This window comes from Asterias rubens, unplaced genomic scaffold, assembly GCF_902459465.1.
Source record: "Asterias rubens unplaced genomic scaffold, eAstRub1.3, whole genome shotgun sequence".
NCBI lineage: Eukaryota > Metazoa > Echinodermata > Asteroidea > Forcipulatida > Asteriidae > Asterias > Asterias rubens.
The window spans coordinates 132629-149791 of record NW_022985696.1 but is presented as its reverse complement, the minus strand read 5'-3'; the positions used below and the strand labels follow the sequence as shown (position 1 = coordinate 149791).

The 17163-nt window shown below is 39.0% G+C and overlaps 1 protein-coding gene across 2 annotated transcripts in view; it reads left to right on the top strand.

Annotated features, from left to right (window-relative positions):
* Window positions 1-11303, top strand: part of LOC117305700 (transcription elongation factor SPT5-like) — a 32605-nt gene extending 21302 nt beyond the window's left edge. Inside the window, exons 17-25 of one of the 2 annotated variants that reach the window (XM_033790571.1) lie at window positions 261-339; window positions 1547-1648; window positions 2986-3091; window positions 3978-4105; window positions 4991-5096; window positions 6430-6644; window positions 9114-9424; window positions 10011-10106; window positions 10868-11303. In XM_033790571.1, coding sequence (XP_033646462.1) covers window positions 261-339; window positions 1547-1648; window positions 2986-3091; window positions 3978-4105; window positions 4991-5096; window positions 6430-6644; window positions 9114-9424; window positions 10011-10106; window positions 10868-11023 — 1299 coding nt within the window. In that variant the 3' untranslated portion in view covers window positions 11024-11303. Of the gene's footprint in view, window positions 1-260; window positions 340-1546; window positions 1649-2985; window positions 3092-3977; window positions 4106-4990; window positions 5097-5644; window positions 5781-6429; window positions 6645-9113; window positions 9425-10010; window positions 10107-10867 lie in introns of those variants that run through there. The other variant, XM_033790572.1, reaches the window with a different exon arrangement.
* Window positions 11304-17163: the final 5860 nt, after the last annotated feature.

Genomic DNA, 17163 nt, shown 5'->3' with positions numbered 1-17163 from the left:
GTAGTGCTTTCTGCTCTACCGGCCAGGCTTCGGACTGATGATACCCAAGCCTACGTCTGTATGGACTGTGAAAGGGGTAACCCTGTTTCAGCCCTAGGAGTTGGTGGCAACGTCCTCTGGACAAAAATAATTGTAGCCCACACCTTGAAGTGGCCTTCAGGCCTTGTGTGTCTGGCGACTTGCATACAAAAAACAAAAAAAAGAAATAAAAATAAAAAAAATCATCTTGATCTGCTGTTATTTTTTGTTTCTTTTTGCAGCAATTGGATGCTGGTTTAGGTACTGGATACAGTCCCATGTCACCAAGGATCTCTAGTCCAGCTCATCCTAGCAGTGGAGGTAAGAGAACAAGTCGTCATGATGATGAGCACAACTTAAAAATAATAGTAATAATATCCGTATTTATAACGCGCCTTTTGCCAAAGGATACAAAGCGCCAGGTATTATTGCTGCAAGGAGTGGGGCGAATTTTGAGATATAAGACGTAATCCTTAAGCACCATGTAATGGTTTACAAGGTGCTGTGGCGCAATATGCTGCCAATCCAGCCAGGAACACCGGGGCGAACCCCTTCTCTTTCAATAAGTGCACTGGGTTCTTTTACATGCGTTTACAAAACACATGGGACCAACGGCTTTACGTCCCATCCGAAGGACGAAGCAATGGTTGTGTGTCTTGCTTAAGGACACAAGTGTCATGGCTATGGATTCGAACCCAAACTCTGCTGATCAGAAACACCAGAGTTTGAATTCGGTGCTCTTAACCGCTCGGCCACGACACTCCCAAACTTCTATTTACCCGATCTTCTCAAAACCCCACGTACAGTTCTGAAACAGTGTGTATAAGAAGCACCAAATGTTAGCAATTTCTGGGCATATGGTTATGATTACACAGATAATAATAATAACAACATGCATTTATATAGCGCTTATTATCCTTTTCTCTTGAAGACAGTGAAGGCATACTGATCGAAACATCAAGATGTCATTGTTTTTTTTAAGTTTTTTGAATCGTCACAACTCACAGAGAGATCTATGTACTTGTCATCACCAACCCCTTAAGATTAATCCAACTTTGTAATGTAAACTCTTGTTACGTTTTACGTTTTGTGGAAGTGTCGTGGCTGAGCAGTTAAGAGCACCGAATTCAAACTCTGGTGTTTCTGATCAGCAGAGTGTGTGTTCGAATCCCCAGCTGTGACACTTGTGTCCTTAAGCAAGACACTTAACCATTGCTTCGTCCTTCAGATGGGACGTAGAGCCGTTGGTCCCATGTGTTGTGTAGCGCATGTAAAAGAACCCAGTGCACTTTTCGAAAAGAGAAGGGGTTCGCCCGGTGTTCCTGGCTGTGGCTGCTGTATGCGTCGTAGCACCTTGTAAACCCTTATAAGGTGCTACATAATTGGGTCGCAAAATTCATCACTGCAATATTTCCTATCTTTCTGAAAGTGTGTATATATACTCAGCGCCTGGAGTACCTTGTTTGGTAGATACATGTATGTGCGCTATTATAAGACTTCAATATTATTATTATTATTGTTTTTACAGCACAAGCTGGAGGAGGCTCGATGGGTCGCGGAAGGGGGCGTATGAGCAGAGATATGGAGCTGATTGGTCAGACTGTTCGAATATCACAAGGACCCTACAAAGGTGAGGCACCAGACTATAACACTTCGGTTTGATAAATAAACATAGGCACCCTTCTGGTATTGACCCCTGACCCCCCCTCGTCAATTGGAATCACGCCTGAATATTTCATTCATTTATTTGTTTTTTTATTCCAACATTTTAAACCTGAATTATTTTATTAATATACATTGGCAGGAGAAAAATAAAGTCAACAGAGGTAATCAGACATTATGTTTTTCTTTTAAATTCATAAAAAAAAAAAAAAAAAAAAAAAAAAAAAAGCAACGCATCTAATAATAGATTCATCTGTAGAACTCATAGGAAATTCAATTTTTCACTGTTGGTAAACAGCTGAAAATTAACTCAAAAAGTTAAGCATTTGTTCCCTAAGAGCACTGTATACTGGACAATTGAGTAAAAATGGATCTCAGTTTCAACCTCCAAATTACAATGAGGGCAAATTCGCTGTTCATATTTGATTTCTACATACCTTCCAGTTTCTATAAAAAGCTTGTGTGCAGAACATCTAAACCGGGAAAGGTTATTATATAATCCATATTATGTATTTGGATTTGTTTGACTTGACTCTGGGAAAGTAGAGTGCTTAACACACATGGGTTTCAAACAAAATAATAATCATATTAATCTTTATATTCCGGATGCCAACTTAACCCTTTTACTTTGGACAATATGAAAGAGGCACAGGTCCTGTGCTTTCTGCTATCGTAGTTTGTAGATTGCAAAATATAGAATGTACAGTCTCCTGACTATGACTAAGGCAAGCTAGTCGAAACGTTGCGACCAATTCAAAAACTGACGCCGCGGTAGTACAGTTAATCAGGATCCTATTAGCAGGGATGAGATTCTTCCGACTTTTGTCGGAATTCCAACCTTTTTTTCCACTTTCCGACATTTTGACTGGGCCCCGGCCGTAAGAGACTTCGCGCTGCGCGCTCATGTTGATTGTTGTGTGCTTGGCACACAAATGATGGAATAATTGACATTTCCAATCAACTGAATTTTCAGACCTTTTCATTTTCAAAGAATATCATCCCTGTATAAGCTAAAGTATTAGTCCAGTCTAATTTCTATACCATCCGCCCTGGTAATAGGTAAAAAGCAGGACAGTTCTTTTTAGAACTGAGAAGTCTCCCGAACCCCCGAACATGTGCTCCGCGGCAGTAGAATAAAGCAAGACAGTTCTCTAAGAACAAACTCTACCTGCCAAGTAGATACACACATGGTGTTACCGCAAACCAAATGTACATGTATATACCTCACCATGCAATGCCTCAAATTCTACATGTATATCAAATATAGAATCTTGTTTGATTAAATCTTCTGTCATTTGTTTCTAGGTCACATTGGAATTGTGAAAGACGCCACTGAATCTACCGCTAGAGTAGAGCTCCATGCTATGTTTAGGACCATCAGTGTCGATAAAAATAGACTCAACAAAGTAGGGTAAGTCGTTGAAATAAAAACCACAGAGAATGCTGACGTTGATAATTTAGGCATGCTACTCTTCTGCGTTTCCGCGGAATTCCGCGTTTAAAAATAAAATTGATAAAAAATAAAAAAAATTACAAATTTGGTTTTGTTTGTTTTTTGTTAATTCAATTCAATTAAATTCAAAATTTGTTTATTTTCGTATTAAAATACAAGACCAAATAAAAAGTCACAAGCTAATGGGATTTGGTTAACAATAAAATTACATCCAAAATATATGTACAAGTTTACATAATAACCCAATAATATTAAAATATTACTAGAGCACATATACCTGGCAATAACAATGTACAACTAAAATAATGTAAAATAAGCCTAGTACATGTACATACATGCTAACAATGCACCTAAGAGCATAATAAACCTCCACATTTTCGAGGGTACCATTGTGGGTATCATGTCCCGTGGCATTTTGGCGGCCTCACTCCACACTTGCGTTGTGCCTTTGAAGATTTTTTTTTTTTTTTTTCAACGGGCAGTTGCATGCCTGACTATTTTGCATCAAACTTGTTGTTCTGTGCTTTTTCTCCAAGACCTGATAGACCTTCTTTTTCAAGAAAGCAGTGACCATGTACATTCCATGCTTTTTTTTTTGGCAGCAACACGCTGCACGGGTCATAAAAATGGGAAATTTTACATTTTGTGTCATTACTTTCTCATAGATACAAGAGTTTTAAAAGTCACAGCTTTAGAGATTTGCCACCTTTTTTCATTTCAAAAGTTTATTCATTTTTGTTTTTACCCATACATGCTCTGTGCCTGTTTTGTAAACATGTGATGGCACAAGTCACATGGTCTTGCCTCGATTTCATTTAATATTTTGTTGTGTATTTCGTTTCAGAGGACAAATCAGGACTGGTGCTACCACAGCGTATGGCCGAACCCCAATGTATGGTTCCCAGACTCCCATGTATGGCAGTTCAGGTTCCAAGACTCCGGTGTATGGGTCACAGACTCCTCTGCATGATGGTAAGTCAAGGTCCAATGCAGCTTGGAGCAAGTCCAAGTGGGCACAAATAGCGACAGTTTAATCGACCCTTTGTTGACTAGCAACGTACATGCGCAGTGACACACTCACTCGAACGACTTATTTGGAAGCCTCGTTAATCTTCCTTTTTTTCGCTACAGTGTAACTGGTTCCTCTCTGCGCTTAACACATGTTAGAATAGAACATGCTGTTGGGACCATGGAAGAAACCATGGGCTCAAGGCTGGTTCCAAATGGTCGACTACAGTAGTCAACCAATGGTCGACCAGCTTGGGTACGAGTCAATCTTTAGTCTTCGACCTTTGCTTGTACCCATAGGCAGACAGCCTATAGTTGTGTTGTGTAGACCTCCCTGTCTCATCACATGAGCGCACCACTTCACTTTCCGCTCTGTAAAGAGCGGCCTCAGGTCGACCTATGATTTTCTTGTGCCCGCAACAAACCGTCGGCATTGCGCTGACAAAATATGCTCAGGTCACAATAACTGAGATTTGTGCGCCTGCGGTTGGTTCCCGACCATCGGGATCACGTCGTACATGTTGAAATTGTTTTACTTTTGCGACTGTTCATTTTTTCGAGCGGCAACTGTTTCAGATTGTCTCAAAATCATCGTAGTTACACTCAGGTCGTAATAATCACAGACTTAAAAAGTTCCCGATGGTCTTACATGTAGCTCAGGCGCAGTGTGATCCTGAAAAGTCAGTCGCAAGGTCGACCTGAGGCCGGTTTAAGAGACCAGCGTCTGACAATCAGCCTTTCATTTGTGATGAAGTCTGACTACTCAATGCTCCTCAGGGTACGCCACACGTTGAAGTCAGCTGCTCAGAAAATTAATCATAGCTTTTTTTAAATTTGTGTTAATTACAGGTAGTAGGACTCCACATTACGGCTCGCAGACCCCATTGCATGATGGGAGTCAGACACCAGGACGGTCCGGAGCGTGGGATCCAACGGTTACCAACACACCTAGCAGGTAATGATTTGTCCAATTAGTTGGTGCCCTGCGTTATGACCCTGGCAGAGTCATTCTCGAAATGCCTTTCTTGTTTGACACTCGAGAACTACTCTGCACTAAGCAGTTTATACCATAGACACCCTTCTGGTTGGGAAGCAGTTTGCAACAGCTAACTCTTATTTTCTCAGTAACTAACTTAACCAAAACCAGAATGTCATGAGACTGATCTAATTTATATTCAGTTCTTTAACGTGCGTTACACAAATTGAGTAGATCCGCATCATCAATACTTGAGCAGCTTGCAGCATCAGAATCCAGCTTTCTCCAGAAGACGACGATCGAAATGTCAAGTTGAAACCTACTAATTTATTCAGAACCACCCCACTCATAACGGATTATCATTACATGGTGTTACCTCAACCTTACAATTGATTTGAGTTGAACTGATTGAAAATCCCTTGTTAATAATAATAACAATATTATTAGGAAGTATTTCTATTGCGCTACATCAATCTACATGTAAACAGATGTTCAGGCGCAGCAGAGACAATTGTTGTGGTTTTCAGATCCAGTGATTATGACTTCAGCTATGATGAAGCGTCCCCATCCCCCCAGCCCTACGGTACTACCCCCAACCCCGCTACCCCAGGCTATGGGTCTGAGACACCCCCTAGTAACGGTCCTTAAGTGCAGTTAACCTTGATTCCTTGTTGTGGTTTTCAGATCCAGTGATTATGACTTCAGCTATGATGAAGCGTCCCCATCCCCCCAGCCCTACGGTACTACCCCCAACCCGGCTACCCCAGGCTATGGGTCTGAGACACCCCCTAGTAACGGTCCTTAAGTGCAGTTAACCTTGATTCCTTGTTGTGGTTTTCAGATCCAGTGATTATGACTTCAGCTATGATGAAGCGTCCCCATCCCCACAGCCTTACGGTACTACCCCCAACCCCGCTACCCCAGGCTATGGGTCTGAGACACCCCCTAGTAACGGTCCTTAAGTGCAGTTAACCTTGATTCCTTGTTGTGGTTTTCAGATCCAGTGATTATGACTTCAGCTATGATGAAGCGTCCCCATCCCCCCAGCCTTACGGTACTACCCCCAACCCCGCTACCCCAGGCTATGGGTCTGAGACACCCCCTAGTAACGGTCCTTAAGTGCAGTTAACCTTGATTCCTTGTTGTGGTTTTCAGATCCAGTGATTATGACTTCAGCTATGATGAAGCGTCCCCATCCCCCCAGCCTTACGGTACTACCCCCAACCCCGCTACCCCAGGCTATGGGTCTGAGACACCCCCTAGTAACGGTCCTTAAGTGCAGTTAACCTTGATTCCTTGTTGTGGTTTTCAGATCCAGTGATTATGACTTCAGCTATGATGAAGCGTCCCCATCCCCCCAGCCCTACGGTACTACCCCCAACCCCGCTACCCCAGGCTATGGGTCTGAGACACCCCCTAGTAACGGTCCTTACACCCCTGCTACTCCAGGCAGCTCCTCAGGGATGTATGGAAGTGAATCTACGTACTCTCCTTATCAACCTACTCCATCACCGGGAAACTATCAACGTAAGTTTATCTATTTTTGAATAGTTACTCTGCGGTTTTTGTTTTTTACATGAAATAATAATGAGGACAAAGCAGGCTGGTGAAATTTTCTTTTTTAAAAAAGAAAATTACACCAGGCTTGTACTCAAGGGCCCAATTTCCTAGAGCTGCTTAGCACAAAAGTTTGCTAAGCATGAAATTTCTTCCTTTATAAAAACAGGATAACCAGCCAAATTTCCACGTGATTTTCAGGATAAGCAAACAACAGCTGAATACCAGTAACAAGCAATATGCAACAGATGGAAATTTAGTCGATAATCCTGTTTTTATGAAGGAAGAAATTTCATGCTTAGCAAATTTTGGTGCTGGAAGCCAAAATGTTAGTGTTTGTAAAATACAATAACTACATGTTAACATGTATTAAATTTTGTAATTTTAGCTTAAATTAGTTCTCATATCTTCATAATGTAAGCTACATGTAGGCCTGGGCGAATATTTTGAATATCCGGTTAATGGCGAATAGTTTTCCCTTACCTTAACCGCGGATACCGTTTTTGACCTAACCAGATATTTGCAAGGGGCGCAGATACCTTTCAATAAACCGGATAGTCCTCAAATTACAGCCAAGAAACCGGATTCTTATATCGAAGGGGCGAAGAGAAAGTTTTCCTTTACATAGAGTCAATAGACAGATCCATTAAGCTCCGCCCCATTGCGCATTGACCAATCACAACGCAACAAAGGTTCGACAAATCAAGTGCGACATTCATGCGCGTATGCTTGGCACAAGCGAACAGCGCCCTGTAGGAGAAAAAAAAAAAAAAATAAAAATAAATGAATAAATTTTAAAAATAGCGCCCTCTAGCGGCGAGGAAAAATATTCAAATATCCGGTTACTTTCGGATAGTTGGCCAGCGGTTAACCAAATACCAAATTTCACTACTCGCCCAGCACTACTGTAAAAAGCTTGGTTTATCAATGTCCATAATGTCCTTTAATATTGTCTGTTTCTTAGACTGTGACATCAGGAGATAAACTCGCTAGAAGTTCCTTTTCTTTTTAAAATTCCATCGAGGGGTGCTCCCTTTTTTTCTTTCTTTTTTCATTTATATAATTTTGTATCTTTATATTTTCTCTATCAGTCTTAATTTTTACAAAAATTTTCCTGTTGAAAATAATAAGTGAAATGAAATGAAAATGCAAAACATTTTTCTTAGACCCTCAGGGGAGTTATACCAATCAGGGGTGGATTAAACCAAGCGGTCTTAAACCAGTCTTAGGCCGACTAACTTGAAACGCGCTCAGACAGTCTTTAATTATAGACCGATTGCTGTAGCGATGTCTTTAATTATAGCCAGTCTTAAATCTTAAGCCTGCTCTGAGCTGGCTATAATCGGTCTTTGTTTTGGTTTTTTAAGATAACGCGGCTGCATTTGTTAGTTGTAGATGGTTTGATGCAAAGAGCTCTACGACGAGATTGTATTTTAGAAATAGATCACACCCATGAGAGGTATTATGATGATGATACAATGTATCGTAAATATATGTTCCCACGAATAAAAATGATAGATTTGATATCCATTGACTTAAACCAAAGCAATAAGAACAATGCTGTACCGCCAGTGACTGCAGAAGTGCAAGTAAAATGGGACATTTTTTTTTATTGCATTACTTTTCGCCGACTTATCTAAGACCGGGTTATTGCAACAGGCTTAATGACTGACTAAGCTAAGACCGTCTTAAGACAGATAGCCGGCTAGAACTGACTGGTCTTAGACCGCTGACTAAGACCGTTTTATTGCAATCCGCCACAGTACTCTACCTTTGAAGACCCTCGGTAGAATTACAATAATTGACTCTTTATTGCCTCCATAGCGACACCCAGTCCATTTGTTTGACACAGGGTTTCATGGCCCTGTGGTTTAGAGCATAACAATTTTGGGTTTAGGTCATCGGAGAGTGGGTTCTAGTCCCGGTCGTGACACTTGTGTCCTTGAGCAAGATACTTTACTATAATTACTTCTCTTCACCCAGGGGTACCTGCGAGGGTAGAGGTTGATTAAAGCCTTTGAGGGGCTACAGGTGCCCAGGTTGTATACTCCCAAGGGAGCTGAGAAAGATTACAGGGATGCTATTGGCCCAATGACCAGTGCCCAATTTGCTTAGCATGACATGTTTGCCTTGATAAAAACAAGATTTCCCAACCAAATTTCTACGTGATTTTCAAGATAAGCATTACAACAGGTGACTACCAGTAACAAGGAAAGGCAACAAAATGGAAATTTGGTTGGTAATCCTGTTTTTATCAAGGAAGAAATTTCATGCTAAGCAAATTTTCGTGCTTAGCAGCTCTATGAAATTTGGCCCTGGGCACTAATGTAAAGCGCATTGATATGGTTATTGTAAAATGTGCCATATAAGAACTAGTTATTATTATCATTAGACTCTACCTTCGAACTACAGTATTTGATTTCTGTTCCCCCTCCGTAGCGACACCCAGTCCATCCTCAAGCTCCTTCCAGCAGGCCCCTAGTCCAGGCAGTTACCAACCCACCCCATCCCCAGGTAGCTACCAACCCACTCCGTCCCCTTCTAGCTACCAAGCCACCCCTAGCCCTGTGGGGTTCCCCATGACGCCCGGTGCACCCTCCCCGCTTGGTTTCAACCCCCAGACTCCTGGGGGTATCGGAGGTACGGACTCCGGCCTGACTGAGTGGCAGTCCACGGACATCGAAGTGAAAATCATGTCTCATGAGGACAAAGCACTGGTGCAGAAGACGGCCGTCATTCGGAGTATCACAGTGAGTTTTGATTTTTTTTAAATTTAAATAATTTGTTTGTTGGAAACTTTGCCCAACAAACAGGTCCAAATGGCCACTAATGTTTTAAGTGACGGGGCAGTTAGCTTGTCATTTCAATAGTCTGTCAGTTTTTTCACTTGCCCCTATTTTTAATGAAATAGGGATGCTTTTCAAAACAGAACAAAACAGCTGATGGACAATTTGGAGTGATTTTTGACAGGTCCTCTGTGCTTTACTTGGATTTTTACAGTGCTCAGTAAATACATGCATTATAAGTCATTTACATGTATAAAGCCCCACTATGTTAAGAATTGAGTGCATTAGATCGGGTATATATAGTTTTTGGTACACTTCTTGAATGTTTGTAGAGAGTCAGATTCTCTGATTGAGATGGGGAGTGCATTCCAAACATAAGAAGCAAAATGATAAAAGGTGCGTCTTGATGCAGACTTGAGAAGCTTGACAGAGTTAGGTTTCATTAGGCGGTAAGTGCCGGATACTGAGCAAAGGTTTGAACGACCAGGCCGGTGGGGAGACATCTTATCTTTCCTGATTGGTTAACTTCTTCTTCGTCATTTTCTTTCAGGGGAGAATGTGTTCCGTTTTCCTCCCGGATGAGGAACGTGTCGTCAATGTTCCCAGTCAAGACCTCAAGGCCATCACACCATCTAAGATGGACAGAGTAAGTTCTTCAACCCTCCTACTGTTTAACCATTTAATACAACCCATTGTGGTGTTGAACATTGTCTAAGATGGACGGAGTCAGTTCCTGAGGAATATGCTGCTAGTTGGCTAAGTGCTTTAACCTTCCTCCTGTCTGACCATTGAATATCACCTACTGGTTTTGAAGAATTGATAGTAAACCCTTCTACTGTTTGACCAATCAATATCTTCCACTGGTTTTGATTGGTTCATAGTCAACCCTCTTACTGTCTGACCATTCAACATCACCCACACTGTTTTTGACTGAAAGATAGTTAACCCTTCTACTGTCTGACCATTCAATATCACTCACTGTTGTTTTGAGCGATAGTCAACCCTCCTACTGTGTGACCATCTAAGATGGACAAGTAAAAGTTCCTTGAGCAAATGGTTTCTTGTTGGCTTAGTGTTTTAACCCTCATACTGTCCGACCATTTAATATCATCCACTAGTTTTAAACATTAAGTCAACCCTCCTATTGTTTGACCATTTAATATCACCTACTGTGGTTTTGACTAAAGGATAGTTACCCCCCCCTACTGTCTGACCATCCAATATTTGAATGCTAGTCAATCTTCCTACTGTCTGAGCATCCAATATCACCCAATGGTATTGCACGATTGACAGTCAGCCCTCTTACTGACTGACCATTCAAAATCATTTACTGACTCTCATCCTTGCAGAATTATTGTTTGAAGTCATCATCAGACACTTTCTAATAACTTTTTTTTCTTTCTGCAGGTGAAAGTGATCGATGGTGAGAACCGAGACCATACAGGAGTTTTGATCAGTATCGACGGAGACGACGGAATAGTCAAGATGGATGCAGGGGTGGGGCAACATGCAGACTTCAAGATTCTAAATCTACCGTTACTTGCTAAGCTACATAAAGAATAAAAGGTTAACTGCAAAAGTCGGTGCAAAAGCGTAGTGACAACAAAAGGTATTTCAAGGAAAAAAGTACGCACCGAGATATGATGTTTTTGTCAGTGAGCATTTTTGTACGATATACAATTTTTTTTTTTCAAATTTCAAAATACAATGTTTTTGCACTGAGCACTGTCTTGGCGGGACGGCCCAACAACCTGACTTCAAGATTCATCATTTACTGTCGCTCGCTGAACTGCATAAATAAACACTTAGCTTCATCAGTGCAAAAGCGTTGTTTCCCCAAAAAGTATGCTTGTATTGAGAATTTTGTTTGTGAGTTTCACAATTTTTATGAAATAGCAAAACACCCGAGTAACATGCCTGTGATGTTTTTTCACAGGACTCGGGGAAAAGTACTGAGTATACAGTGCTAGCACACATCGGTGTATGGGTAAAAACCAAAATTAAAATAGCAAAGCATTGTTTTGTTCTGAGCAAGCATAATGTGAAATCAAATTGCAACATTTTTGCAGTTTCTTTTCAGGCAAGATACCAAAAAAAAAAATTGAATTTTGTTTATAGAAAAAACAAGTTGTTGTACAAACACAACGAGATGTGCATGTAAGATTAACTTCCTTATCACACTGAGACGACAACATATGGATTTCAAGCTTTGGTATTTTTTTTGTTTGGAATGGTTTAGATCATCTCGATTTCAAGGTTGCATTGATGTAACAAAATTTCGGATTTTTTGTCGTCAAACTTTCTTGTAATGTTAAACAAATTCTTGGTTTTCTATAAAGTTTATTTCTGTTTATAAAACAACAAAATGCAGCTTGAATTTGTTTGTTTTTGTTTTCTCAAGATAATGTTATCAATTGGCGTTTTAACATTTTCTAGATAGTTGAACTACATGTAAAATCATAGAGCCATCTCTAAAACTTCACTAAAAACTTTTTTTGAGAGGTTATTTTACGGTGCTATGAGCGATGAGCGTTGGATTGGCACTTTATAAATTTGACAGGTGGATTATTGTTTAATTGATTGGTGGTTGTCATTGGCAGGCACTTATCCTTCTCATTGTTTGCTGCAGGCATAAAGGGTCTATATACTTTTTGTAGCACAAAAAACACAATGTCAACAGATTTACACTAAAACTTACACAGTTCAAAGATAATGAGACGAAAATTATTTTAAGCATGTAAAAACGTATTTTTGTGACATTGTTTTACTCATTTCTCAAAAATTACATCACCTCAGCAACTTATGTTTTAAGATATGCTTTCTACTATCATTATCTTCAAACAGTGTAGACTTAATGTCAATTTGTGGACATGATATTTTGTGTTACAAAAAGTACCCAAATCCTTTAATACGCTTTGTGAGTCAGCATAATTATAAGCAATTTGGCACCATTTTGCATTTTTACATTGTGATTGTGTTTATTTTTTACGTTTCAGAAAATGTTTTCGTTTTAGAAGGAAACTTTTCCCTGAAAAAATGGGTCTGGTATGCTCTTCATAATCAGTAAGTTTTCAGGCCAAGATCAAAGACCCTGGACACTTTTGGTAATTGTCAAAGACCAGTCTTCTCACTTGGTGTATCTCAACATGCATAAAATAACAAACCTGTGAAAATTTGAGCTTGATTGGTCATCTGAGTTGCGAGATAACTATGAAAGCAAAAGAAAAACCTTGTCACCTGAAGTTGTGTGCTTTCAGATGCTTGATTTTGAGATCTCAAATTCTAAACTTGAGGTCTTGAAATCAAGTTCGTGGAAAAATACTTCTTTCTCGAAAACTATGTCACTTCAGAGGGAGCTGTTTCACACAGTGTTTTGTACCATCAACCTCTCCCCATTACTCGTTACCAAGTATTAAGGTTTTATGATAATAATTCTTTTGAGTAATTACCATTAGTGTCTATAGTGAGAAATTATTTCTTTCTCAAAAACTATGTTAGCTCAGAGGGAATCATTTTCACAATGTTTTATACTATTCACAGCTATCCATTACTCGTTACCAAGTAAGTTTTTATGCTAATAATTATTTTGAGTAATTACCAATAGTGTCCACTGACTTTAAACAAAGATGTTTTTTATCCCTACCAATTTGGCACAATACAAGTGTGTCAACCCGATATAATAGCCCAACACCTATGTATTGTACAAGTTAACTTTACAAGTGGATATCAAATTGTTAATTATGTAGTTGTGAAACTTTCAATGTTTTTTGTCAATTAAAATCAACCTTAACTTGTGCACTTAAACTCATCTACTGATTCCATGGTGAATTCTTTAAATTCCATTTGTTTTTGAGGGATCACCTTAAATCATGTTTAAACAGCCAATAAAGGATGATCTTAAATGTAAAGATATTACAGTTTTCTAATAGCTGGAGTCCATAGGAAACATAAAATAAATATAACGAGTCTCTTACCTGATGTTAAAACATGGTAAAAATGGTTTTTCTACAGAACGCTTCTAGCAAAATTTCTGCAAAACGCGGGGTCAAACAAACCTGCGCGACAACGGAATCGTGACGTCAGTGGCGGCTATTTGTTGTGAAAAATAGCGCCCTCAGTTTGCCAAAGCTGGAGAAATGTGTTCACACCCAATTAGGGGAATATTGTCACTGGCGTCAAGAGGTCATTATAAGCCGTTTTTGACTCTCGGCTGAAAAATCCGCGCAGCTGGGTGCATTTTTGACTCGAGTTATTCGTTACTAAATGCAAATTTTGAGAGTAAAATGGTTATTAACCGGTATCTACAATGTTTCTTTGGCCATAAAAAGGTAATAGTTGAAATATTGAGATCATCCTTTATTGGCTCTTTAACGGTATTTTTTTTGCAGATATAGGCCTAATGGAGCTACAAAAGAAACGAACGACAAGGAATTTGTTTCTTCATGTTTTATTAATAACAGTTTGTTTCCACTGCATTCAGCCACTGCAATCAGCGAGTAAAAAATACATGGACGTCCATTTATTTAACAAAATACAAATAGTATCAAAAGTTATTAACTGCAACTTAATTTTATAAAAATGGAATAGTTTGACCATCATCTTGAAACCTTAGCAGAAACACATTATTACTAAACACAGCTGTCAAAATATTATATAGTACCTCAATTTTAACACAAATGCAAGACTTACCCCTTGTGATTATCTGCTTTAACCCCAATTTCCACATAAAAGCAAGGCTTAACCCTTGTGATTTTACCAATTCCAACGAAAGTGCAAGGCTTACCCATTTTGATTTTATAATTTTTAAGCAATATTTCAACAACAAATGTGATTTTATCAATTTCAAGCCAATATTCAACAAAAATTCAAGGCTTAAAGTTACCCTTGTGATTTTATTAATTTTAATCCCAATTTCAACAAAAATGCAAGGTTTACTTACCCCTTGTGATTTAATCAATTTTACGCCCAATTTCAACAAAAATGCAAGGTTTACTTACCCCTTGTGATTTAATCAATTATGAGCCTAAGTTCACGAAAATGCAAGGCTAACCCCTTGTGATTTTATCAATTTTTAGCCCAATTTCAACAAAAATGCAAGGCTTGCCCCTTGTGATTTTTATTAATTTTTAGCCCAATTCCAACGAAAATTCAAGGCTTACCCCTTGTGATTTTATCAATATTTAGCCCAATTTCAACAAAAATGCAAGGCTTACCCACTTGTGATTTTATCAATTTCTTTGCAAAATTCAACAAAAATGCAATTCAACAAAAATGCTTGTGATTTTATCAATTATTAGCCTAATTCTAACAAAAATGCAAGGCTTACCCCTTGTGATTTTATCAATTTTTTTGGCAAAATTCCATCAAAAATGCAAGGCTAGCCCCTTGTGATTTTATCAATTTTTGGCCCAATTAAAACAAAATGCGAGGCTTACCCCTTGCGATTTTATCAATTTTTAGCAAAATTTCAATAAAAATGCAAGGCTTACCATCGTCAATTTCTTTTAGTCGCCACTGATTAATTTTGATACCATTGAAAAGTAACTAAATCTTGAAAAACCAAAATGAGAGAAAGTTCCCATTTAAGAGTTACTTTTGGTGATAAAAATTGGCAAGATTTTTGTTTTCATCAGATTATATATAAACACATTATTTTAGCGCATTATTTAGAAACTAAGCATATAGATTGAGGTCAAGAGTTGTAATAAGGAAACTTAATTAATAAAAAATAAACAAACATATTAGTATAACTACAACTTTTTCTGAGGGGATTAGGATGGATGGATAAGTAGGGACAACTAGAAAGTATCTTTTGAACCTTGGTACAAATGTAAATAACTATACCAAATATCACAGCACTGAACGCACAGGCCTCGTTCACTCTATCTCAAATTCAAAATACATAAATCCATTGGGTGCGTTTGACAAGTGTGAGCCCCTGACAAGAGCTAATCGAACGATCACACTCACCCTCTCGTGGTGACGGCATGCACCAGGTCACCCCCAAGTGACCCACTCCACAAGCAGGGCACTGGGGGCTGACCCGGGTGAGCCCCGTCGAAGCTTTTCGAACGTACCGGGGTAGACTGGTGTCGACCCAGAGAAGCTAAATGAACACACCCATTACAAAACTCAAAATAAATAGGCTATAAAGGAAATACAAAATGTCCAAACTGAAGAGGAAAACAAAATTAATAACTTTTTGGCAAATATACCCTGATGCCCAGTAACTCTGAGACCATGTCCGCATTAGCGGCTACAGTTACAACTTTGCTAAGGTGTCGCTAAGAATGGCAATTACACCAGTCAGTGTCGTTGGCTATGTACATGTATATATGTAGGTCACCGAGTTCGACTCCAGTTGGACTCCAACTAAAGAAGCCAATTTCATTGACTTGTGATTTGAATTGAGTAAAACTGGCTAGAAAGTTGGGAATTACGTTGATTAAATTACATCTAGATTTTTACGACAATGCAGCCGTCGATTTCACAAAACTCTTCCTAACTTAGGATTAATCTTATGACTTAGGACGAGTCCAAACCCTGCACTGTAGCATGCTGACCTTAAATGCAGTGGAGACTAGCCTTCACAGTTGGTGTATTTCAACATATGCTTAAAATAACTAACCTGTGAAAATTTGAGCTCAATCTGTCATCGAAGTTGCGAGATAATAGTGAAAGAAAAAACACCCTTGTCACACAAAGTTTTGTGCGTTTAGATGGTTGATTTTGAGACCTCAAGTTCTAAATCTGAGGCCTCGAAATCAAATTCGTGGAAAATTACCTCTTTCTCGAAAACTATGGCACTTCAGAGGGAGCCTTTTCTCACAATCAACCGATTGAGCCCAAATTTTCACAGGCTTGTTGGTTTATGCTTATGTGGGATACACCAGGTGAGAACACTGGTCTTTGACAATTATCAAACGTGTACAGTGCCTTTAAGGTTTTCTATCTCCTAGGACTAGTCCTAACTCTTTGTGAAATGGACCCCTGGTTGAAATAACTGGATCAATCCGTAGCCCTAGCTGTAGCCGCTGATTCTGACATGGCTTAAAGTAAAGTCTTACTCCGAAACTATACATGAAACTTGGAATAGCTCGCAACGAACCAGTTCAAATTTTCGATAATATAAAAGCTACATTTTATTACGCTAAGTATAATCCGCAGATTAAGTTATAAAAAAGAAACAATTATACAAAAATATAAATAATTGTATTTAGGTATCCACTACAGGTGATTATTTTTTGGTGTTTGGTCATAATTAATACGGATTTGGTATTGTTAAGTTCAATCAATATACAATTATAAAACCATAATTCTATATTGTTCTGTGGATAAACTCGAGACTTTCTTAAATAAAAAAAGTATATCACGCCACCAGGGGCCAATTTCATAGAGCTGCTAAGCACAAAAAATTGCTTAGCATGGAATTTTTCCCTTGATAAAAACATGATTACCAACCAACTTTCCGCGTGATTTTCAGGACAAGCAAACAACAGCTGAAAACCAGTAATGGGCAATATGCATCAAAAGTATTGGTAATCCTGTTTTTATCAAAGGAAGAAATCTCATGCTAAGCAAATTTTTGTGCTTAGCAGCTCTGTGAATATGGGCCCAGAAGGGAAACTGGGGTTAATTTGATGAAAGTGTGGGGTTTGGGTTGAACCAATGACCTCCTTATTAACATGCCTGTACTCTACTTG